The 24964-nt window shown below is 41.8% G+C and overlaps 1 protein-coding gene across 3 annotated transcripts; it reads left to right on the forward strand.

Annotated features, from left to right (window-relative positions):
* Positions 1-1895: 1895 nt before the first annotated feature.
* col2a1a (collagen, type II, alpha 1a) lies at positions 1896-23728 on the forward strand. 3 transcript variants are annotated; one of them, XM_075474949.1, is made up of 54 exons: positions 1896-2159; positions 3828-4034; positions 5271-5287; positions 5394-5429; positions 5981-6013; positions 6154-6207; positions 6420-6512; positions 6945-7022; positions 7590-7634; positions 7778-7831; positions 8117-8170; positions 8572-8625; positions 8766-8819; positions 8936-8989; positions 9114-9158; positions 9326-9379; positions 9519-9563; positions 9683-9736; positions 10126-10224; positions 10333-10377; positions 10487-10585; positions 10689-10742; positions 10850-10957; positions 11084-11137; positions 11306-11404; positions 11585-11638; positions 12125-12223; positions 12333-12386; positions 12496-12549; positions 12647-12700; positions 12951-13004; positions 13595-13639; positions 13770-13868; positions 14545-14652; positions 14835-14888; positions 14986-15039; positions 15163-15216; positions 15586-15639; positions 15740-15847; positions 15988-16041; positions 17596-17649; positions 17747-17908; positions 18347-18454; positions 18779-18886; positions 18996-19049; positions 19176-19283; positions 19373-19426; positions 19558-19665; positions 19751-19804; positions 20371-20478; positions 20568-20856; positions 21181-21368; positions 21471-21704; positions 21803-23728. In XM_075474949.1, the coding sequence occupies exons 1-54, from the start codon at positions 2066-2068 to the stop codon at positions 21947-21949; spliced, it is 4458 nt and encodes a 1485-aa protein (XP_075331064.1). In that variant the 5' UTR covers positions 1896-2065; the 3' UTR covers positions 21950-23728. The 3 variants fall into 3 exon arrangements, with proteins under 3 accessions (XP_075331064.1, XP_075331066.1, XP_075331067.1); XM_075474951.1 differs by having other exon boundaries at positions 5397-5429; XM_075474952.1 differs by lacking the exon at positions 3828-4034 and having other exon boundaries at positions 5397-5429.
* Positions 23729-24964: the final 1236 nt, after the last annotated feature.

Raw genomic sequence — 24964 nt, forward strand, 5'->3', positions numbered from 1 at the left:
ATCCTCCATGTTAATGCTCCCACCTATAGAAATGTGGCTTTATCTTTTTTTTAGGTGACACAGCAACAGTGATTTGACCTGACAGTACTTCAGTGTTTGTGCAGAGTGGCACTGTGGACTACTCGAGTAAAAGACAATCATTATTGATTCAGCTGGCAAACTGGCTGTGTAAATTCCAGAAATGCTTTAGTCTGGACTCGTCAGTATCATCACTGTTTATTATTCTCTTTTTTTCTGAAATGCCAAAAATAAAAATAAAAACATCAACAAGTGTGCTCACTGTTTTCCTTGGAAGCAGCTGTATTACCCTTACTAATGACAATCAGCCTAAATTGTCACAGGGAAATAGGATGATTGAAAACATAGTGGACAGAAAAGGAGAAGCATCTTGGTGTTAAGTGATGCAGTTAGAGCTGACATAAGAATCCGTTTTAGGACTTTTGTCTTGGATGTAATTCCAATCTATCAAACCACTCAGAGCTGGTAGAGGTAAGATGTTCAATCTTTCTTTCCTGCATTGGGAATGAACGGGACACACTCGGTCATAACCCTGGAATTACTGTGCATCTTCATGTGAAAAAGACTCATTTTCAAGCCCAACTGGTCACTTGGGCCTATCTACTGTAGAGATACTTGACAAAGATCCCGCAGACATTTCCTCATGCCTCTGGCTCGGCTTCACAATAGATAATCTTGGCATATATGTGCTATTTTGTTGAGACAATTGCTCTGAAAGTAAATAAATCCTATTACAGACTGATTGGACAAATACACTGCATGTGAGCAAGTGATAAAAAGCACAACTCTAACATTTAACTGTAGATTGCACAACATTTAATTCTGTCTCAAGAGAAAATGCATACTAATACAAGCCATAGTGGTCTTTTACTTAGAACTCGTAACTTTTTGTTAAACGTCTTTGTCCAAACAGGCAAGCTTCTCAGGCAGTTTTACTGTAATGGGAAAGTGCCACAACTGCTGATTGGTCCACACTTAAAGGTTGTCGAATGTTTGCACATTAATCCTTAATCCAAGAAGCTAGAGTGGAACAAAGAATCCTGCTGACCTAGTGTTGAGTTCCCATAACCTGAGAGTTTAACTGCAAGAAGAAACTTAACTGTTTATTAAGTGCATATAAAGAGTGGTAGTTTTTGCAGTTACAATATATGCGTATTAGATAGATAAATAAATAAAACATTTTTACATCAGCAAGCAAATCAATCTAGTTTAGAGTCAAACCGTCATTTGTATAACAGGTGTGCTGTGTCAAAGACTCTACTCGTGAATCTTATGGATGGATATGGATTTTTACCAGGAATGAAATACAACTCTGGATTGGTTGGTTTTCTACAAAAAATATTCTGACTTAAAATATTCTATCGCTTATTTGACTAAAACTATAATCGGTGTTTGATCAGTACTCGGTTAGTCAAAGGATGTGTATAGGGTTCCGTTTGTGATTTGTGCTTCGTTTTAGGGTTTGTCCATATGAAAGCCGTTACTTGACCTGTTAACATGTAAGCTATGCCAGTTTAACTCAGAAAATGGCACTGAAAGTTGGGATTTCCTCATTCAGTGACACAATGGCATGCAGTTGAGCCGAAGCTTGATCTGTGTTCTGCTGCTGGTGGATGCCTTTTTAATGTGAAAGTGAAGATGCATCTCTTGGCCAGGCCAAGCAGGTCAAGGGAGGAAGGAAGGTTTTTCTGAAAAAAAAAAGGAAAAAGAAATCCCTGGGAGTGTACATGCTGTTAGATTGTGAGGAGGGAGGAGTAGGTTCAGGTTTCAGCCTTACAGGGGGTCAGGGGGAAGGACTGGCATTTTGGAATATACGAAGATCCATACAAGGCACAGTGGACATAAAATCGCGGTGCTTGCCCTGACGCACTGGGTGCAGAGTGCCAGCTGGGGCCCCGCGTTGGATTCCACTTAGTTTTTGGAGGGTTTGACTGCATGGTGCCATAAGTCTCTGGGAACACACACTTCAAACATCACCTCACTGAGAGCCTGGTCTCCGGCATCCCTTCATTTCTCACCCAAGCTCCTGCATGTCTAATATTTAGACATGTTCAGCTTTGTGGATTCAAGGACTGTTCTGCTACTTGTAGCATCCCAACTTGTTTTACTATCCATGGTCAGATGTCAGGAGGAGGATGACCGTAAGTTGCACAGTCTTCTTTTTTCCTTTTTACTTGCAAAAACTTTTACCAGCATTGCCAAATTTTTGTCTCTATTTCATTATTCTTCCTCTGTACTTCCAGAAGATTGAGTGGCATAATGTCACATGAATGGATGTAGTAGTTTTTCTTGCTCCATTTATATTACAAGTTATTTTCAAAGTAGTAAATGTTGGACAAACAAACAAATGTCTCATCAAGGAAGCCTGTGAATTTCTCTCTGTAGGATGGGTAAGAATGTCGAGGTGCATCTGTATGTGATGGAGGACAAGGTTTGTCCTCACCTGAGTGCCATTGCTCAACCTCTCCTGCCGTGTTTGATCGCATTGAAATTCTAGGTATCAGTGAAAGAAGAAACATTGCAGAGGTTCTTGATGCCATATTTCACCCCCTACGTAGCAGAGACACTTACCACTGTGGAGAAGTGAAAAGTGTTTAATTGTTTTTGTAAGACTTTAAGATAAACCAGGGGTTCACAGGGTTTGGCTTGCCCACACCCAGGGTTTTCTTAATTTGAAGTGACAAGGTGAGAAAGTGCTTGACCCCAAATCTGAAGACTCAAAGGGTAGCAGGAAGGGACTCAGACAGAAGACAGTGTGCACAGCAAGCATTCAGCAGATGATGGATATATTGTTGTATTGTAGCCAGATTAACTTTTAGCATAGTTTTATTCCAAAAGTCTTGAAATAGCAGTTCAGCAAAAAGTTTTATTTGCAAGTAGCCAAACTTCCTTTGCAGCACATATATACTAAGTATCCCCCTCACAAATATTCTTGAAAATAATAGTTGCAGTCAGGCCCAGGCTTGAACTGTATACATGAAACAAATCACCCATTCTTACTTCCTCAATGTGTTTGCACTGGCGCTTAACACAGCTATGGGATCCAGATGGATAAATTTAGAGGGACCCTCTGTTTACTTACAGCAGCAGCTTGTCAATTGGGCACAGTGTCCCTATAAGAGAGGTTCATTCATACAAGCAGCAGAGCAGGTCTGCAGGTTAAGTACACTCAGCCGACTCTGTGAAATACCTCGGTTAGGGCTTCAAACACAACTGCTTATTGTGGCTTGTGTTGACATTACATTTTGTGCGGCTATAAAGTTCTCCTTATGATAACTTAGGGCATTTTTTTCCCCGCCTCATTGATTATATTTAGGATTTACAATTCATAGATGTGCTGCCCTAGAAACGGTGTATTTCTGGATCAAACCAGCAGCTGATCATCAACATCAAAGTGATCTAACTCCACAACTATGAAAAAAAGATGATCTCACTCACTCATGCACGTCATGTTGTTTGTCAATTTGAACAACAATCTTTTTTATGCACAGCTTATTGTTGTTGTGTTATTCTATACAACATAACTTCTTTCTGCTTCTTCCCTCTACGCCCCTCCCCTGTATTTGCTAACCCTACCTTCTCCCTTGTGACTCCTCCCACGTCCTTACCTTTCTCCCTTGGACCCTAAACATCCCTTTATCCCCACTTCCTTCTCTCACATCAACAACATACGCTTTACAAACTCATCCCTTTGTATTAATCCCTTTACCTTTCCATGTCTAATTCTCCCTTGAACCAACCTTTCTCTTCGCCCATCGCTCCCATTCTCCCCCGTCCATCTGTCTCGCGCCCCCTGCTGGTCACCACAGAGGAGGCAGGTGGCTGCATCCAGGATGAGCAGCAGTATAATGATAAGGATGTGTGGAAGCCAGAGCCGTGCCGTATCTGTGTGTGTGACATCGGATCGGTTCTGTGTGATGAGATAATCTGCGAGGAGATCAAAGAGTGCGCCAACCTTATCATCCCATCTGGAGAGTGCTGTCCCATCTGCGCTGCTGATGCCAGTGAACCCATTGGTTGTAATTTATTTATTCAAACACCTATAAATAAATTACTCTTTATGCTTGCATTCATATCACTCCTGGCTAACTGGGGAATGGGGAACTGCCACTGGATCCAAACATTACATCTGATCAGGCCTGGATAAGTCACTGATTAGAGTGTCAGCTGCAGTTTTAATAGCTTTGGCTCCTCTAATTGTAGTTTCATGATTTGGTATTTGTGGCGTTTTATTTATTATCCACCCGGTGTTCCCTATTCCAAAGTGACTCTCTAAATGTTAATGATGGAGACTAGATAAGAAACATCATCAGGATTGCAACGCTCCCAATGAACATGTGGGATTTGGATCCTGGGATGTGCTGTCTAGTCCTCTCCTCTTAAAGCAGCCAACACACTTCTGCTTAAATTAACAAAAAACTATAAGCTTTAACTAAACCATTACTCAGTGATTAATGTGACCCATTTGGAGGTTTTCTACAAAGTCATATTGTTTTCTTAAAGTCTTTCAAAGTCTATTCTCAAAGTTTCAAGTTCTTGTCATGAGTTACTGTGTTCCTGTTGTGTCTTACATGACAATTAAAGTTTGGCTATCACCTAATCAAATACACAGTTATTAAGAATGATGTATATAAATAAGAGGGACAGGAATAAGATCTCAAATTGATCAAAATTATTTTTCTTACATCTTAGCAATGGGTCTTTTCTATGACATATTTCATACAGTCACACAGTGAAACAAAGCCATAAATAACTCAACAGCTCAAGAGGCAAAAGGTGCAGGTGAAATTATAAACCTTTAAATGCCTTACAGATAAGAGGCAAAAGTAAAAAGGTAACTTCAATTTTGGTTGCACTAATTCAAACTAAATCATTTTTGATAGCAATGTTAGATAGCAAAGCGAAGACAGAGCATCTGCACTTGTTGCTTTATCTACAACAAGCTCACAAGACATTACTCTCACATTTAACATTAATGATTAGATTGACTAAACTATCATCTCTTTTCCAATGCTTGCTTCTGCTTCTTCTCTTGCATCAATAATATAATCTGGATGGGTTCTTTGCCTTTGGGTTTGGTGAGTGGTATTTGATCTCTGTAGCATCCTTATATTTGCTTGCAGGTCTCTTTTCCCAAGAATCATATCAAAGAAGTTTCAAATCAGTTATGAGTCTGAAATGTTTTCCTGCAAAATTTCCCCTTTAATGATGTTCTTCTTCCTTTTCCCTCATCAATCCATCTGCAACCTCAGAGACATTCGGTGCTAAGGTGAGGCAATGGGCGATATTCATGTGCACAAAGAATGATGACGCCGAACGGCAAAACCTTTTTCGACTTCATGTCAAAGAACTAATCTATCTTATAATTCAAAAAGCAGGGTCAGAAAGGAGAACCAGGAGACATTGCAAATGTAAGTATAGATCCTCATCAGTACATGATAGTGACTTGTACTTAAAACACTGGACATGGAGAACTATCAACTGAACAAACTTTTTTTTTCCTGTAGCTTTACTACATTCTTATCATTCATGCCCACAGTGAGCACCTACACAAAGGACGCACTTGTCAGCATTTCTATTTCAGCTTGATTTCTAAAGCCACTTCTTTAAGAGGTTTCTCACTGATCAGAGACTAACTGAAACATTTCAGGCTCTCTGAAATGAGGGGAAAAAAACCTGCATTCCAGGGACATAATGAACCCAATCAAATCCTCTTAGATCTTCTCAGCAATTTCGGTGCAAGTGCACTTCAGGTGAAAAAAGCCAGCCAAATCAGAGGTTAGGTGGAGGTGATGTTTTCAGAAAAAAACAGGTCTTGTCAAATCAGATTCTCTTCAGATTTAGTTTGATTTCCACCCAAAAAGTTGGAATGTTCTCCTGTACAAGAAGTACAAAATGACTGACTGAGTATGAAAGATGCTTATAAAGACTTGTCTGTAACCATTTTTCTATCTTTGTGCAGGTTGTAGGACCTGAAGGACCACCAGGCCCTATGGTAAAGTCTTTTTTTTTTGGATTATTTTGTTCAATCCCTTTCCAAACTCAAAACGTGTTATAAGATTGTTGCAGCATAAAAGCATGACTTTGGCTCGATGATAATTTGAATATTGCTCAGACACATATTTGTTTTTGCAGGGCCCCTCAGGCGAGCAGGGACCACGAGGAGAAGCTGGTGCTAAAGGTGATAAGGTAAGAGAAGACACAGTGAGTGTGTAATCCAAAATGCTTAGTTAACACAAGGTACTTACTAGTTAGCACAGAGCCATGGACAGCAGTTAAATCGCGTCACATGGGGAGGGCTTGTCCTGCAGTCGTGTGTGCCACAGTTGGCATTTATTATCTGAAATCATGTCTGATACTCCCTGCGACTTGGAGAAAACACCCCTCTCTCTTTTCCCCAGGGAAATATTGGACCTGGAGGAAGAGATGGTGAGCCCGGCACCCCCGGAAACCCTGGACCCCCCGGTCCACCTGGACCACCAGGGCTCGGAGGGGTAAGCCTAGAGACACAGAACCATTCCCTCAGATTAAACTCAGTGTTAGCTTCATGTCGCACCACCTTGCTGTGATAAACAGGGAGAACAGGCGTGTAGCTGGATTGAGATAAGTTAATTGAAGATAGTATAATTGATATCACCATCCTTCCTTCTGTTGGTGAAATACAAGAAAAGTTAAACTCCTGATAAAAAATACTGTCTGCACTTAACTTGATCCAACAGCACAGAACTGTGTCGTGCTTTCTGAAGGAAGGAACACTTGTTAATAGAAACGTGATAGCTACAAGGAGCAGGTGCACATTTTTCCAGGTGCATCCTCTGTCATGCTAATGAAGCAACGTTCAAATCTGTCTTTGAGGCTACTCTAAAAAAGTCAGATAAATGTCCCAAAACTGATTTTTGGTCTTTATATGATTTGTGTGATCACAGAACTTTGCCGCTCAGATGGCTGGAGGTTTTGATGAGAAGGCAGGAGGTGCTCAGATGGGTGTGATGCAGGGACCAATGGTAAGTAGTACATCCTACAGCCCAGCTTTTCTGTTGGCGTACTTATGTCACGGTAAAGACACTTAATCTGCCAAGGAGACAAAACATCATGACTCACATTCAGCTGGTCATGCTGCTGAAAATGAACAGTGAAGAATAAGTTATGCCTCACAAAGATGGAGGCGGCGCTGCCACCTTGTGGCTCAGCAATTTCAACCCAATACAGATTTAATCTGAGCCAACCACTGAATTGGAGCATGTAATAAAACAATAATTACAAAAGGAATATGTTGGAGTGTCATTTAAATGATTGCTAGGAGTTATATCAGGCCTCATAAGGGATTATACAGTAAACATCCTGAGAATATGATTTTGAAAATGCTTTAAAACCCTGGAGATATTTTCAGTTTTTTTAGATCAAAATGAAGTAAGGGTTTAAAATATTCCACTGTACTCTAAATTGTTCCCGATAATTAACATTGAATCATCTTATCTATGATAAATTCACTGATTTTCCACAAAATCCTATTAAAGAAAAGCAAATTACAATGATGTCAGCTTGACATTGTACGTCTTGTGTCATTGCAGGGTCCTATGGGTCCCCGTGGTCCTCCTGGACCTAGTGGAGCTCCTGTAAGTACCTACATTACAGCGCTAACTCATCAAGGGATTTGTATTCACAATAAAACAGCTAATGTGGAGATCAATACTGAGCATATTGACATGATGTAAATAAACAAATTCCTAATGTTTTGCTTTGCCATTTACAACAACAGGGGCCACAGGGTTTCCAAGGTTCACCTGGTGAGACTGGAGAGCCCGGTCCAGCTGTAAGTATTAGCATCAATACCAAAGGTCCTCTGTGTATCTCCCAGACTGACTTTAGTCTGTCACGTCTGGTGAAATACTTAGGAAAAGCACAGACTTTGCTGATTATGAATAATAACATGACTTAATTTTAAGTTCATCTACCACTCAGTGAATATACAAATTCAAACACGTTGTGTAACTGAGGGAGAGCTACATTTTGCATCATATAAGCCTTTCTAATTGTCTTTATGTGGTTCATGCAGAGAAGCGTTATCAATGCTTTGTTTTACTTTGCTGTGTGATAGGGATCAATGGGACCTCGTGGACCACCTGGACCTTCCGGAAAACCAGGAAGTGATGTAAGTATCGAGGCTTCCTCTAAACAAGAAAATAACACTTCAAAATCAAGCCAAGTTCCATGACCAAACCCCATTTTTGAAAGTAAAAGATTTATTTTTGATCTTTTACTTTCAAAAATGGCCTAAATTTAAAAAAAGAAAGAAAAAAAGAATTATTCTAATTTATTTCCTGACTTTTATTTCCAGCTGATACGTCAGTTGATCAGTTTTGCCCCAGTTTCACAACCTTTCATGGGTTTGTCGTTACAAACTCTTCACACCACCAGAGGGCGCTGTCTACGTCTAACAGTGCTGATGACCTCACAAAACATAGACGGCATATACACAGGAACCTAACTGTGGGGTGCAGTGCAGCTTAACTCCTTCAATGACTAATCTTCGCACTTCCTGTTTGTGTGTAGGGTGAAGCTGGCAAACCTGGCAAATCTGGTGAGCGTGGACCTGCTGGGCCTCAGGTGAGGAAATCCTAATCATTCAGTTTTTGATCATTTCATTTTTCATATTCTTACCCACAGAACTACCCCAACTTCAAAAGCGACTTGAAGATAATGGTGAATAAAAGAAATACGACTATGTTGTTTTTTTTTTATTTCAGGGAGCTCGTGGATTCCCTGGAACTCCTGGACTTCCTGGAATTAAAGGACACAGAGTAAGTATAGGACCCTTGATGCTTGATGGGAGATGCAGGAAAACGTCTGATCAATCACAGTCACAGAGCTGCAGCTGCCCAAGCTGTACTGATGTGTCTTGTTTTGTCTCTTGTAGGGTCATCCTGGTCTGGATGGAGCAAAGGGAGAGACCGGTGCTGCGGGAGCCAAGGTACATTCACCAGTGGTGATATCCCTTTAATTCAAAAAGCAAAGGAAGGAAATTCAGAATTTCATCGTTTATTTACTGGTTCTTGCTCACAACTTCCAATTTGAATGATCTCTCCTCCTGTCAGGGTGAGGGTGGTGCTGCTGGAGAGAATGGTGCCCCTGGACCCATGGTGAGGCTTCTCTGCTTTATCTGCTCTGCCACATTATTCTGAGTCGTTGTGTAAAACTGTGAAAAACTGCAGTTTCTTTGTCTTTTTCTCCTGCTTTTTCTTAGTTGTTGTATAAGTAAAATGCTCGAGTATTTGGATTCAAATGACAACTGTGTCTTCTGTCGTAGGGCCCACGTGGCCTGCCTGGTGAGAGAGGACGTTCTGGAGCTGCGGGAGCTGCAGTGAGTAACCACCTCTTACCTGCCTCAAGCAAAGAGCAGATATATATTTCCAGTCTGCCGCTCTTGCAAGTTTGACTCCATTAGAAGGACTTCTCATTATGATGCATAAAACTAACTATTCTGTCTTTGCCCTCTTCAGGGTGCTCGTGGAAATGATGGCTTACCTGGTCCTGCTGGTCCACCTGTATGTATCACCATTTAGTATCTTTCTTTTTGAATTCCGTTACCCTCAACACAACAGCAACGAAATGATGGTGACACCTTAGATGAAGTCTAATCTGAACATTTTTGTTCTTTCCACAGGGACCAGTTGGTCCTGCTGGAGCTCCCGGTTTCCCAGGATCCCCAGGATCCAAGGTTTGTACAGCTTTCGTCAGTTGGTGGCTTTTTTTTTTTTTCAGTCTTGTTTCTTGCAATTAAAACATGTTGTTTTTTATGATTATATCTGCTCCTTGTCTTTTTGTTGTTCCCACTGTTTTCCATTTCAGTGGGATGTTTTGCAAACTACTCTGTAAATCTGTAATTTTAGAATTTAGCTGACTACCTCAGTTTAAAAAAAAACGTATGTAACTTAGACAGATCTGCAATCCATAAGTCCTATATTACAGTGATTTACGTGTCTTAGTTTGATGTTGGGGACAATAGCTTTCATCTCCGTGATATGGTGGCACAAATTCTACATTCATTTGACGCTGAATATCTTGGTTCTTGTTTCGGTAAATGATCAATCTTTTGTCTCCTGTCAGGGAGAGGCTGGCCCTACTGGTGCCCGTGGAGCTGAAGGAGCACAGGGACCCCGCGGAGAGGCGGGTACACCAGGATCTCCTGGACCAGCTGGAGCATCGGTTTGTCATTACTTGTTTTCATTATCCAGACTTTGAATTCACCATTGAACTTCACAGTTTTACTCCATATCCATTTATATTGATGCTTCTTTTTCTGTGTCTGCACAGGGTAACCCCGGTACTGATGGTATTCCTGGAGCCAAAGGCTCTGCTGTAAGTTCCTAATGGTTTTTGACTCTTTGGTTGTCTTACATCACTTTATAATATGTAGAATTTATCTTATTTTTTACTTTAATATGTCATTGTCTCTTTCCCCTTGAAGGGTGGTCCTGGTATTGCTGGTGCTCCTGGATTCCCAGGTCCCCGTGGCCCACCTGGACCACAGGGAGCAACAGGACCTCTGGGGCCCAAAGGACAGTCTGTAAGTCAGTTGGGGATAATCTGAAACAACATGAAGCATTCGTACGTGCCTGAGTTGTGATAATTTACTGTTGTGACTGTCTTCATTGTGTTTCCATGTTTAGGGGGATCCTGGACTTCCTGGATTCAAAGGTGAAGCTGGACCAAAGGGAGAGCTTGTGAGTTTTGAACTCAATTCAAAAGATGTTTTGACTACAAATGCAATAAACTCAAAGAGACCTCTGAGAATATATGTACATTTACTGAAATATTTCATTATTACCAGGGCTCTGCTGGTCCTCAAGGTGCCCCTGGCCCTGCTGGAGAGGAAGGAAAGAGGGGTGCAAGGGGAGAGCCTGGAGCTGCTGGACCACTTGGACCTCCAGGAGAGAGAGTAAGCAACTGGGATGAGCATTATATGTCATCTGTCACTAACACTAACATCTGGCATTAACATAGCTCACATCGGCTAATGCACAGTCTAATCAAAAATATTTTTCTTTTCTGTGATTGTTTCTAGGGAGCTCCGGGTAACCGTGGTTTCCCTGGTCAGGATGGTCTGGCTGGCGCTAAGGTGGGTCTTCCCTAAACTGATATTTCTAAAACAGTCAGAACTGATTTCAGGTCTCTGACACCATGGAATGAATGACCTTTTCTATTGCAAAAACTGTGCAGCACTACATATTACTACAGCTGATTGTAGTAGAACAAATGTAATTTTTTTTTGTCGTATCTCCTTCAGGGGGCTCCCGGTGACCGTGGTGTCCCGGGTGCTGCTGGGCCTAAAGGTGCTACTGGAGATCCTGGGCGCACAGGAGAATCTGGCCTCCCTGGAGCAAGAGTAAGTCTTTCACCTTTTTTTTTAACAGTCTAGAACCAGTCCGGAAGTGTTGCTCTCTTGTAGTTCTCTAGATTTAGTGAGGCTGGTTTGAAAGGATGAGACTTCATTTTTGCGTGCTGTCAACATTTGTCCCACTTTTTAAATCGATGGTGAGCTTTAATGCGTGTGCTCCTTTCACAGGGTCTTACTGGTCGTCCTGGAGATGCTGGTCCTCAAGGCAAAGTTGGACCTTCTGTGAGTAAAATATTCACTACATTTGTCATGATATACCAAGCCTCAATGTTAATGACATTTTTAGATGAATTATAGAAATTGTAAAATGAGATATGTGTGGATTACAGCTTTAATCCCCATGATTCGAGTCTTTCAAATCAAAAACCAGAGCAGCTAACTCATCCAAAAACACATTACCCTGGAGGCACTGTTGACATAAAAAAAAAGCATTTTAGAAAAACCATGAGCTAGCTTTAGTTTCAATTCTCAATTTCATAGAATCCATATAGCTGAAACAGGACAGTTTACACTGTCCTTCCAGACAGAAAAGTGATAATCAACCTACAGTACAAAACTTATACTTGTATGATATTCCTTTGGTATAGAATCTTCATAAACAGTAGTGTAAATATGATTCGGAGGATAATTTACATGATTCATCACCCAGATTGATGCCTGCTGTCTCAGGGTCCCTTGCTGATTTGTGTGAATTTGTGTCTTTGACAGGGCGCCTCTGGTGAGGATGGTCGCCCTGGCCCACCTGGTCCTCAGGGAGCGCGTGGACAGCCCGGAGTTATGGGATTCCCTGGACCAAAGGGAGCCAATGTATGTGTGTGAGGGTTTTTAACAGTAGATTGAGAACATTGTGCAGAAATGACATGACTGTTGTTAAAGTTGTGGCACACTGAAGCTAAAGAGAATTCCTTTGCAACAGGGTGAACCTGGAAAGTCTGGAGAGAAGGGGCTTGTGGGCCGTCCTGGTCTGAGAGTGAGTACATGTTCATCATTTACATTTCACCCTCTTGCAGATCACAAATTGATTATTACCGTTTTGTGTCCAGATGGTTTTTATAGTTTAAATACTTCTCTGTGAACAGGGTCTGTCTGGAAAAGATGGTGAGACTGGTGCTGGTGGACCTCCTGGCCCTGCTGTGAGTATTTCAGTGAAATTCTATCTTGTGATATAAGTCTTATAGTACGCTGACAGTCTACTTGACTGATCTTGTATGTTTGCATCTATCAACTTAGGGACCCGCTGGAGAGAGAGGAGAGCAAGGACAGCCTGGACCTTCTGGCTTCCAGGTAAGTTTATTTCCACTAAACCCCTAAAACCGCAATCATTAAACTAAAACATAAATAATAGTTATCTAAAATTCAAAGCTTGATAAGCAGTTATTGATGTCAGCATTTATTCAAGATACAATAGAATTCTTGGATTCCTGACAGGCAGTCACTTAAAAATCGCGTGTTTTGGAAAATTGCAGACATTTAGGAAAAAATCCAGTCTGTATGTATTGATATGATTTCACTAACTTGTGTTGTTGTTTGACAGGGTTTGCCTGGACCAACTGGTTCCCCAGGAGAGGCTGGAAAACCTGGAGACCAGGTGAGCTGTCATTCTGCCCAAAGTCGCTGCATCTGTGCTTCTGTGCTTCAGTCTTTGTCCAGAAACCCCTTTAACACTTTGGACACAAAGGTGTCCAGAAGTAAATACACGAAGACCTACATACTTGATGAAAGACCTTAAATTTCTGGTGAATTAATAAAACATGGTTAGACATTGCGGAGATGTGCGGTGGCAAAAGGCCAGAAATCTAGTGAGGGGAGTTGAAAACAAGCTAAACAGCCTCTGGTGTAAAATGCTAAATGCTAATTATCGTATACAATGTCAAAGATAACTGCAGCATATTCATTCAGGCATAAGTCTAGTATAATTCTCTTGCTGTACGTGACAGTAATACTCAACACTCACTTCTTGCTTTTTTTTCCAGAAGCAGTAACAAGCTACTTAAATACATAAATGCTAATGCTAAATGCTAATCCCCTACAGTCTGTGAAGCACAAAATCATCAATCTTAATCTTGAGACCTGGTTCTGTGCTATTATGATAATCACATTTTGTGATTTATATGACGTATCTGCTACAACTATACCATTTCTCTTGTGAACTGTCATAACTTGTGTGCCTCTCTGCAGGGTGTTCCTGGAGAGGGTGGAGTTCCTGGTGCTGTTGGACCCAGAGTGAGTTTCCATGTTCTGATTTACAGTCAATGCAAAGCAAACTACACACACTCAGTTACGTCATTTATGGGCATTTGCCATTGTAATTTCTTGTTTCTCTTATTGAATCTGTCTTTTTGTACACCAACAGGGTGAGCGTGGTTTCCCTGGTGAGAGAGGTGGTGCTGGAGCCCAAGGTCTTCAGGGGCCCCGTGGCCTTCCTGGAACACCTGGAACTGATGGGCCTAAGGTCAGTAGATGACTCTTTAGCAATCTTTACCACCCCTCATGCAGGCTAATGTCCTTATGCTGCGTTAGACATGCAACAATAGCTCCAATAGTGGAGTTTTATGAATTCATGTACAGATGAAAAAATGTGTCTGTTTTTGTAGGTTTGTGGCTGTGAATCCATAACTATTCTATATTGTGCAGCTAAGAAGCTAAACCCAGCAGTGAATTAATGATTCTCCCTCTAATTTGGTTAAGATTCCCTACGATTTTATCGTAATTTCTGGGCCAAGGGCAATATGTTACCTCACAGTAATTCCAGAAGTGACAGACACTGCCAAGAAGTGATTAATCTCAGTCTAAATTAAACCACTTTTAACACTTTGATTTTCATCAGATCAAAGAAACAGTTTAGAGATATACTTTTAGATTTACTTTTGGGCAGATTTGTTTACCCTGGAACACAATCAGGTAGCTGTTTCCTTGCATTGACAGTTGTTGAGCTTAAATGGTAAAATGGCTCAACATCTTCTGAGCAAACGTGAAGGTATTATCTAGGTAGTGAGCAATCAAGCGTCCCCAAAAATGTTACTTAATCCTCGACATGAATTAAGAAGAAATAATCACTTGAAAATATTCATATAGAATTTGAACTTGTACCAACAACAATTAATCCTGGCTACTTTGTTTTCTGTCAGGGAGCAATTGGACCATCTGGTGCTCTTGGATCCCAGGGCCCCCCAGGCCTGCAGGGTATGCCTGGAGAGAGAGGAGCCGGTGGCATCCCGGGACCCAAGGGAGACAGAGTAAGTAACAGATTGTGACAGAAGCCAGTATTACAGACTTACTGTAGTATATTTTGACATCATGGATCACTTCATGAGTGAAGGGGTAGCTTACAGTTGTGGTGTCTAGTATCGCAGAAATAATAAAAAAAAATTTATGTCAAGTTTATTATTAAACCAACTGTCCTTTTTTTGTCCAACAGGGGGATAATGGACAGAAGGGGCCTGAGGGTGCTTCTGGAAAGGACGGTTCTAGAGTGAGTTAAAAATAAATCCTTGGTCTCTTCTTTTATTTAGTTCTACCTTTATCGTGGTTCCTCTTATCTCTCCATCCGTGCTCTTCTCTTTTCTCAGGGTTTGACTGGTCCCATCGGCCCACCTGGCCCAGCTGGACCCAACGGTGCCAAGGTAAGAATAATAGTGTTACCCTTTGGACAGGTAAAGGGATGAAGCAGGATCTAGTTCACCTCAAAATGAATATGTATGTTAGTCATTGAACGACTTTTTACTAACAGTTTCTGTTTTATGCAGGGTGAGACTGGACCTTCTGGCCCTAGCGGTGCTCCTGGTGTCCGTGGTGCTCCTGTAAGTATCAAAAGTAGCACAATATGGGGCACTTCCAAGATTTGAGCTCCTACTTATCAAATAAAATCTTCCAACTGAGAGATGATTATACATATTTTCTTACTGTTAATTCATTTTTCAAAGATGTATACATACTGTCTATGATTATGTGAAAATTTGCTATTGTCACACAAGTTTTGATTTGGGGTTGTGTGACCAAGTCTCAAATGGATTAGCTCATAGCCCAACTCCATAGATTATGATGCTGTTCCCCCTGTGAGTTTTCTCACTAAACTAAACAAGCCGTAAAAATCTATTTCGGATGAAAAAAAATAAAAATCTATCAAGCCAAGCTCGTGTTGACCCACTTACTCTTGTGCACTCTTGCAGGGCGACCGTGGTGAGGTCGGCCCCCCTGGGCCTGCTGGCTTTGCTGGACCTCCTGTAAGTAAAGCCACCATGATCGTTTCAGTTCATTTTGAATATCTAAAACTCTTATCAGTTGACATTCTGCTTATATTACTGCTCTGTTTGATATATTCAGGGTGCAGATGGTCAACCTGGTGCCAAAGGAGAGCTCGGTGAGGCCGGACAGAAGGGAGAGGGTGGTACTCCTGGACCTCAGGGACCATCTGGAGCTCCTGGACCTGTGGTGGGTATTTGACCTAGGAAAAAAAAGCCCTTGAACCAGATCCTCTGACATTGCAGAACACAGCACAAGAGTATGGTGCATGCTTTAGGGTCTATGAAATTTGACACGGACATGATTAATTGTTTCTTCCTCTTTTTCAGGGGCCTACTGGTGTATCTGGACCTAAAGGAGCACGTGGTGCTCAGGGAGCTGCTGTGAGTAACTCCTACACACCATATCAATCGACCGATTTCCCATGAGGGAAACGATACTTAAATGACATTTTAGTAAAAAAAAATCTCTTGCAAGCACACCTGTGCCAGGCTGAAGCACAATTTACTGTGTTGCAGACAGTAATATTGACTGCATTTATCAATTTATACATGAATGATAATTAAGAACCATAAGGCCTATAAAAAATCATTCTAATATTCACAAGTCATCAATATAAGAATTCAAACAGGGGGATATGAATCAGTCTAAACATGCTCAACAACTTATTTCTGTCTCCAAGTCAATTACAGTTCATTCAAGATAATTCAGTAAGACCAGCTCCCTAAGATTCAGGTAGTTTTCCAAATAATTCAAAGCAGAGTATGCAGGATACGTTTTTAGGTTATTTTTCCCACTTCAGTCAGGACCAACTGTAGCAATGTAACTCCCCAAATGTTTTCGATGGACAAAACAGACCATCTGACCTTAGTATACAACAAACTTTGATGTGTAGAGATTTATCATTTTTCATGAGCTCCAGCATTCAGTAATAAGGCATATCAGGTATATGACATTACCACCACCAAGGGAAATAAAGGAGCCAATGACAAGGTGCATTTTGGCCTAGAAGGATAGACATTACTTCTAAAAATGTAAACCCAAGTTAAAGATCCCAGACCGGCAATTTAATAGAAAGTAAATCAAATTAACAAGTCAACCAGCTAGATGGAGAATAATTAACATTTTTGTAACACATTACCAAAGACGGTGAGCACTGAGAGATGCCTTTGACACCAGCGCAGTTCCTGTTAATTGTGGAGATTAACAGATATACTACATCATGCACAGGAACAGTATGTATAAGAATTTCCTCAGATGAAATGTAGAGTTTACATATTTCCCAACATCACATAGTGCACAGCTGTGAACACTTGGCACTAAGCACTAAATGTACAACTGATTTTATGTGCATATCCCACTGTGACAACATGTCATCTCTATAAAAGATCTTTAGCACCCGGAGCTATTTATTGAATGACACAGTAGTGAAAGTGTGGACATTTAGGAAGTCATGCTGATTATTTTAATTCAGTTCTCACACACAAGGAGATGAGATGTTCAAGAGGTTGCGTTGGGCCACTGCAAACTGTAATATCTCAGTTGCCCATTTTCCAAGATAATAAAGTTGAACTCATTTAAAAGGCACCTAAGAGCAGCCGAAGAGGAAACATTGTCCTAATATGTGCTTTGTCCACCACCTGTGTTACTTTCATTGGCTCAACTCATCACCTGCGGAGCTTCAGTAGTCACTACAAACATGCCTCCATACAGCCTCACAATAATTCACACTTTGCATCGACGAACACAAGCATAGTGCAACAACAGTGTGTCAGTGATGAGCAGCACCTGAAGTGCCTGCCTTCTTAAATATGACTCCATGGTCTTAAACATAACACAAATGTGCCATCTAGTGTTCAGATTTGAAAGCATCACTGAGGTCAACCGGTGCAGCTATGTTTATGTTTACTGAATTTATTTATTTTTTCTCTTGACAGGGTGCCACAGGTTTCCCTGGTGCTGCAGGAAGAGTTGGACCTCCTGGTCCTAATGTGAGTATTTTGTAAGTTTTTTTTTTTTTTCTTGTTTGTAAAATTATTAATATTTTCTTCTCTTACACATTACAATTCTCTGTCTTTTGCATCACAGGGTAACCCAGGCGCTGGAGGTCCCGCTGGCCCTGCCGGTAAAGATGGACCAAAGGGTGTTCGTGGTGATGCCGGTCCACCGGGAAGACAGGGAGATGCTGGGCTGCGTGGACCTGCTGGCGCTCAAGGAGAGAAGGGAGAGCCTGGAGAGGATGGACCTCCTGTAAGTTCAATTTCTTTGGCCCCACAATAACACATTATCAGTCACTAGGCCAATGCTCTGAGACAATGGATGCTCCTATGTCTTATCTTAAGCACTTTGTCTCAGGAATTATAGGACAGAATTAACGCACTTATGCCCATAAAGATGGTTCAGTATTGCCTATGATGAAGAATGCAGTAAAGGAAGCATTTCAACTTATTTTCCTAGCATTAAGAAAGTTTGACCGGGTCTTATCACGGCTACCACTTGCATACTTCTGGGTCAGTTCACTCAGGAACTTTCCCAAGCAAAAGCAAAAAAGATTTTCCAGCTCGACTCCCCCTGAGTCAATTAGTAGTCTCATTTAGACAGAAAGGGGCACATTTTCTGTTTAGTTCATTTAGGTGAAGCTCGACATGAACATTTCCCAACTGAGTCGCCTTTGTCTCACCTCTACAGGGTGCTGATGGGCCTTCAGGTCCTCAGGGTCTGGGTGGATCACGTGGTATTGTTGGTTTGCCAGGTCAGCGTGGTGAAAGAGGTTTCCCTGGTCTCCCTGGACCTTCTGTAAGTGCTATTGTCTGTTGTCTAAGTGCCTTGTGTTCTTTTTAGCTTTAATGCTAGCTGTTTGAAAATTGAATAGACATCAGATCAGGCCTGAAAATCAAGAGGCTTCGCAACATTTTTTTTTAACTCACACAGCTGGTCAAGCCGTCGCCTAACTGTATGTCTCAGTTTGTCTCAGATGTGCATTGGACATACCTTTAGCTTGTTGCAGTACGTGTGTACAGTTATTCTGTAACTGCCTTATTTAAAATCAAAGGATTATTGTGGCCCTTTTATTTCAAAGGAGCTGCTGAATTCTAAAGACAATATTCCACTTCTGTATAGGGAGAGCCTGGTAAGCAGGGATCATCTGGTACTGCTGGTGACCGTGGACCTCCTGGCCCTGTTGGGCCACCTGGACTTACTGGACCTGCTGGAGAGACGGGCAGAGAGGTTAGAGCTCAACAACAGCCAAATATCCATATTTATGATACTTGAAATAACACTGCCATCAAATGAACTCATTATATGACAAAATGACAAATATATTTCTGTATCTCAGGGAACCCCTGGATCAGATGGACCCCCTGGGAGGGACGGATCTACTGGAATCAAGGTGAGAGACTTCAACTGCACAGACAAACCATGAAATCAGTAAAAAATAAACCACTGTTTGACATAAATTTACCAGATCTGCAAGTTCTAGCAGAAACTGATGTTAATCAAGCATCGTCACTTGTAGGGAGAGCGAGGTAACACCGGACCCGCAGGCGCCCCTGGAGCTCCCGGTTCCCCTGGTGCCCCTGGACCTGTCGGACCTCTTGGCAAGCAGGGAGACAGAGGAGAGGCTGTAAGTAGCACAACATGCTGTAAAGACTGCAGTTCATATTTTTGATAAGGACAAGAAGAAGCACCTCCAATCATCATGTCACTCTTCAGGGTGCTCAAGGACCCGCAGGACCCTCAGGACCAGCTGGCGCTAGAGGAATGGCTGTGAGTATCATCATCTCTGACTGAGAAATCATTGATAGTTTTTTATTTGTTTTTTTACTTTGATTGAATAAGGTTCAAGTTTTATAGATATGCAGCCATGAATTTCAAAACATGCCAAACCTTTATTCCAGGGACCTCAAGGACCACGCGGTGACAAGGGAGAGTCTGGTGAGACTGGAGAGAGGGGACAGAAGGGTCATCGTGGCTTCACCGGTCTGCAGGGTCTTCCCGGACCCCCTGTAAGTGAAAATAGTTAATCCCTGTCGTGACACTTTTCATCTGTAATCTCCGTCCTCTGATCTTTTGATGTCCCCATCCTGACAGGGTCCCGCTGGAGATTCTGGAACTTCCGGGCCTTCAGGACCAAGCGGTGCTAAGGTGAGGAAACTGTGCAAAAGTTAAAAGAAACTCTTAATTCCAATTTAATCAGTTTCATCCTGCTGCTTTAAACGCCAAAGATATGGGATGGTAATGAAGTGCATAGGTTATTCTTTTTGTAATTCTCCAATCACCTGATGAAGATGGGGACAGGAAAGGCTGCGAGTTTTAATTACCCGCTGCTGTGATAAGATGGGCAGCTGAGGCATTTTGTAATTACTGTCTGTCAGACAGACAGAAGGGGCCAAGATATGTGAAACCACCCCTGCTGAGATCAAATGGGCTTCAATATGTATTCTAGATTAGCCGAGCAGTGTGCATGAGGAAAATGAAGGAAAATGTCACCACTCAAATCATTTTCATGCATAAGCTACCGAGACAAAGGGTCTGAAGTATTTGAGAGAAACTGAAGTGCCTTGAGATGACATTTGTCTTTCTTTTCATCAAGAACTTCAATGTGGATCTAAAGACATAACAAGTATAGATTCTTACTTTGAACAAAACATGACAAATAAGTAAATGGAGCAGCTTTAACCGGTCACTTTGATTGACACTCATTTCTGTAGGGACCACCTGGACCAGTCGGACCTGCTGGCAAAGATGGAAATAATGGACAGGCTGGCCCCATCGGACCCCCTGGACCTCGTGGACGCTCTGGAGAGACTGGTCCTGCTGTATGTAAAAATAACACATACCACACTCAGAAGGGTCTGTACCATCACATTTCAGCGAGTTCTTATTTTCTGCTTTTATTCCTCTTCAGGGTCCTCCTGGTAACGCTGGACCTCCTGGTCCTCCCGGTCCACCAGGGCCCGGCATCGACATGTCAGCCTTCGCTGGTCTGGGTCAGACTGAGAAGTCTCCCGATCCTCTCAGGTACATGAGGGCCGATGAGGCCTCCAGCTCCCTGAGGCAGCATGACGTTGAGGTCGATTCCACACTCAAGTCCCTCAACATCCAAATTGAGAACCTGCGCAACCCTGACGGCTCCCAGAAGAACCCTGCTCGCTCCTGCAGAGACCTCAAACTGTGCCACCCTGAGTGGAAGAGCGGTAAGTAGACCAAACATCAAAGTCAGACCAGCCGCTGAAAGCGACGTGAAACACAAAAAGGAATGAAAAAAGATACCAAGAAAGTTTTTTGACCAAGACATACTGTTATTGCTGTCAAACAGATTAGCTTTTACTAATTGTTCTCTGAGTGGAGAACACTGAAAGTTGGATTATTTTGTCATTACCTGAGCTCAAATACAAATAAAGGCTCTTTTGTCAAGAAGCATCCGATGCAGGATTCCGATTCATTCAACAGGCCAAGCCTTGCATCTAATCACTGGGCTTTTCTCCTTATAAAACAATCATCACACCTCATCTCTCCAGGTGACTACTGGGTTGATCCCAACATTGGCAGCACAGCCGATGCCATCAAGGTTTTCTGTAACATGGAGACCGGAGAGACCTGCGTCTACCCAAGCATCCCCAAAGTACCAAAGAAGAACTGGTGGACCAGCACGAGCAATAATCGCAAGCATGTCTGGTTCGGAGAGACCATGAATGGAGGGTTCCACGTAAGCATACATACGCGTCATGAATCAATATTTCCGTGTGCAAACTGCTCCTGAAAAGGCTAAAACTAATGTGAAAACTCCTACACTTGTTTGGCTCCACAGTTCAGCTATGCTCAGGATGGCCCTGCTGCCAACGTCCAGCTGACTTTCTTGAGACTTCTGTCCACTGAAGCATCCCAGAGCCTCACTTATCACTGCAAAAACAGCATTGGCTACATGGACCAGGCCACAGGAAACCTGAAGAAAGCTTTGCTGCTACAGGGCTCCAACGATGTGGAGATCCGTGCTGAAGGCAACAGTCGCTTCACTTACAGTGTGTTGGAGGATGACTGCAAGGTAAGTGCAAAACATCATTTAAAAAAAAAAAAAAAAAGTAATCTCAGTCATGCCATTATGAGGCTGCAGTTACACATTTCTCTGCTCTCAACCAACAGAGACACACTGGCCGGTGGGGCAAGACCGTCATCGAGTACAAAACACAGAAAACCTCCCGTCTGCCAATCGTGGACATTGCTCCTATGGACATCGGAGGAGCGGATCAGGAGTTCGGAGTGGATGTAGGCCCAGTCTGCTTCTTGTAAAGTGGAGTATCACAATGACCCCCCCAAAACACAGGAAATGAACAAACTCAACCATGAAACATTACACACCCTTCCACAATAAAGAAGACTGGAAATTTAAAAAAGAAAATTGATACTTTTTCTCTCAAAACGAAGTGCTCTCCAAGTTGTACTCCCTGGATGTTAGCACGGAAGGGCACCGGCAATATCTGTACACCACACCAGCATTCTCTGTCAACCCGCTTCCTGAGATCCAGTCATGTTTCCCATGGCCCACTGTTGACGGGAATGAGTCCAAGCCAGGAGGAAGACGGACCAAGCAAACAAGTTATGGAGAACAGAAACATGACTTGATGTCACTTATTTATTGTCTAACCTGAGTGGGCAGAGTTGAGGTAGGACTGGACGGGTTCACTTTTGTAAGTAACACAAGCCACCATTCCACTACAGAACAGCCGCACAACCTCTGTCCCAGTCCTACGCCATCTCCCTCCCTATTTCCCTCCCTGACACATAAATACGGCATTTTGAATTCGTGTAGACCGAAAAAATAAAACATTCTCAGTAAGCAAATTCAACCAGGTGCTCCAGGCCTGTCCATCGAGAGCAGGAGCAAAAGCTTTACTGTGTATCATAAATCCTTGGTTCTATTGTTGTAAAAGTCTGTGTTTATAAACAACCAGATGGTTTTATATATATTTCCACATTATGTGTGTACATGTGTCTATATGCACACCAACACTTTTTTTGGAAACTGAGCTTACATTTGGGATGTATGTTTTAATGTCCTGTACCCCTTAACTGCCCATCAGAAGAAGGCCCAGCTCTCATCCGAAAACAAAGATTAGCTCTGAAAAATTGGAGGAAAATTCATTTTGCTTTTTTCTTGTAGTGATCCAGATTGTTTAAAGCTACCTCACGGTGAAAAACAAAGTGAAAAAGTTGAGTCAAAATCTGAGCGGACCAAAACATTAGCTTTCAGATGGATCTGCGGCTGAACGGCCATCTTTGTTTTGGGTTGCTCTCTCCTCAGAAGGTGCTACGAGTCCCCGACCCCCTTGCCTACCATCCTTGATTCCCACTAGCCTCACACCACACACTCACACTCCACCCTGGAAGGAGGGGTGCAGTCGGGTTAAGACAGGGGAGACATGGGGCTACTCGGGGGGCCTCCTCGGGACCCCCACATCTGAACGTGGGACTCCGAGGACAGTCGCTCAAAAACAACCAGGGTGGGTTGTGTCTGTGTGTGTGAGGGCATGTACATTTTTTCGAATTAATTTTATTATTTTTTTTTTTCTATTCGTTTGTTTTTTGTTTTGTCACACCTCTAATTGATGTAAATTGGAAAATAAAAGGAAAGCCTAACTCAGAATGAAGCTGATTTTTTAATTGAGTTTCGAATAAAAACAGAAACGGTGTGGGGACGTATTTCTTCTTTCAACAGAGTCATTCATGTGTGCTTAAATGTTTTTTCTTTTTTTTTTGTTAAACTTGTATTTCTTGAGGTCAGATACTCTAGACTGTGAGTGTGTGTGTGAGCATGTGTGTGAAAGTTTAAGACTGAGGCAAGTGTGTTTTCTTACAAGAGAATCTCATAACAAAAAGGAACTAAAGTACTGTACTCATTGTGCGGATTCAGGGTGGGGCTGGGTGTAGTTGGCTCCTGTTTGTCTGAGCTAATGGACATAAATAAAGAACATAATGTTGACTGAAATCAAGCATTTTGTAGAGTCATGGTGCACAGAACAGCTGCATCTCTACTTGTGTTTTCTGTGGCCTGCTTTCTCTCTGATCTGTCCTGACCAATAAAAGCTCGACTAAAGCTTTCACAGATACTTATCCTAATTGAAGATTCATTCACACATACGGTTTCATTTTCAAATCGTCTGCTTGCCCTTTGAAATGAGTCAGAAAACATTGCCTGACAAAAATACACTCCTGTAAAAACAACAACAAAAAGTCTTGGGAAAACAGAAATCCTTACATCTCTTCCCGTCCCAAAATCAGGCATTAACAGATGAAATCAGGAAGCGCTGTTGCCACGGATACGGTGCTTGTTCACATTTGCATTGGAAACTTAAATGGCATCATTACTAAATATGGTACTGAAAAAATCTTCCTCCAGCACCGTTCTCTCTCTGTGCCTTTAACCTTGATATTATCTCGTATTTCTTGAGATCTTCAGCTTAAAGATATGTTATGTCATGTCTAAATATGTTATAACTAAGTTATTACAGAATCTTTCATAGATGCTATAAATTATTGAGTACCTAGTGGGTCACAATAATGAGAAAAGGTCTCCTTGAGTGCATAGATGGTGAGCTTTGCTAGTATTGTGGGTAATGTAGTCATCCTGTGCTGATAAGGAAGAAAGCGTGAAACTTGAATTAAGAAAAGCTACATTAAAGATTCACACCTTCTAATCCTGAACAAAAACTTTACTCTTGCAAAGTTGACAATTGGCTCCCTGCCACAACTTAATGTAACCGATCCATCCTCCCTCCATTAGTCTTTCAGAGCGACCGGGTGTCGTATTTAATCAAATTTATTTCCCTTTCAGTAATCAATTGCTCAGTATGTTTAATGTCATAAGACAATGAACAACAACACATAAATATTTGAAAGTTTTGCCTTTAAAAATGCATTGAGTTTATTACATGTCTGACTTTCTGGTCTGTGAATTAACTCAATAGTACTGCTTGGATTTCAAATGTCAGGATAAGTAATGAATCTCACAAATACAGTGGGGTGGGTGTGTGTGTGTGTGTGTGGGGGGGGGGTTCTACAACTTATCTTTGTAATGCAACCTTTATCCTAAAACTGAATATTCCATAGTTTTTCCATAATTCCTTCAAATAATTAGTTTGTTTGTTGGGTATAGCATGATATTAGTGTATTAGCAGACTATATTTCCTAACAACAGCTCCTGTTTTGACACTTCCAAAGTGTAAGCATCCCTCATACTAAACCCTGTTTAGAGTAAAAACAGTATTTGACTGATCCCTGAAGATCGAACTTTATATCGCAAACACT

This window comes from Odontesthes bonariensis, chromosome 10 (assembly GCF_027942865.1).
Source record: "Odontesthes bonariensis isolate fOdoBon6 chromosome 10, fOdoBon6.hap1, whole genome shotgun sequence".
In the NCBI taxonomy this organism is placed as follows: domain Eukaryota; kingdom Metazoa; phylum Chordata; class Actinopteri; order Atheriniformes; family Atherinopsidae; genus Odontesthes; species Odontesthes bonariensis.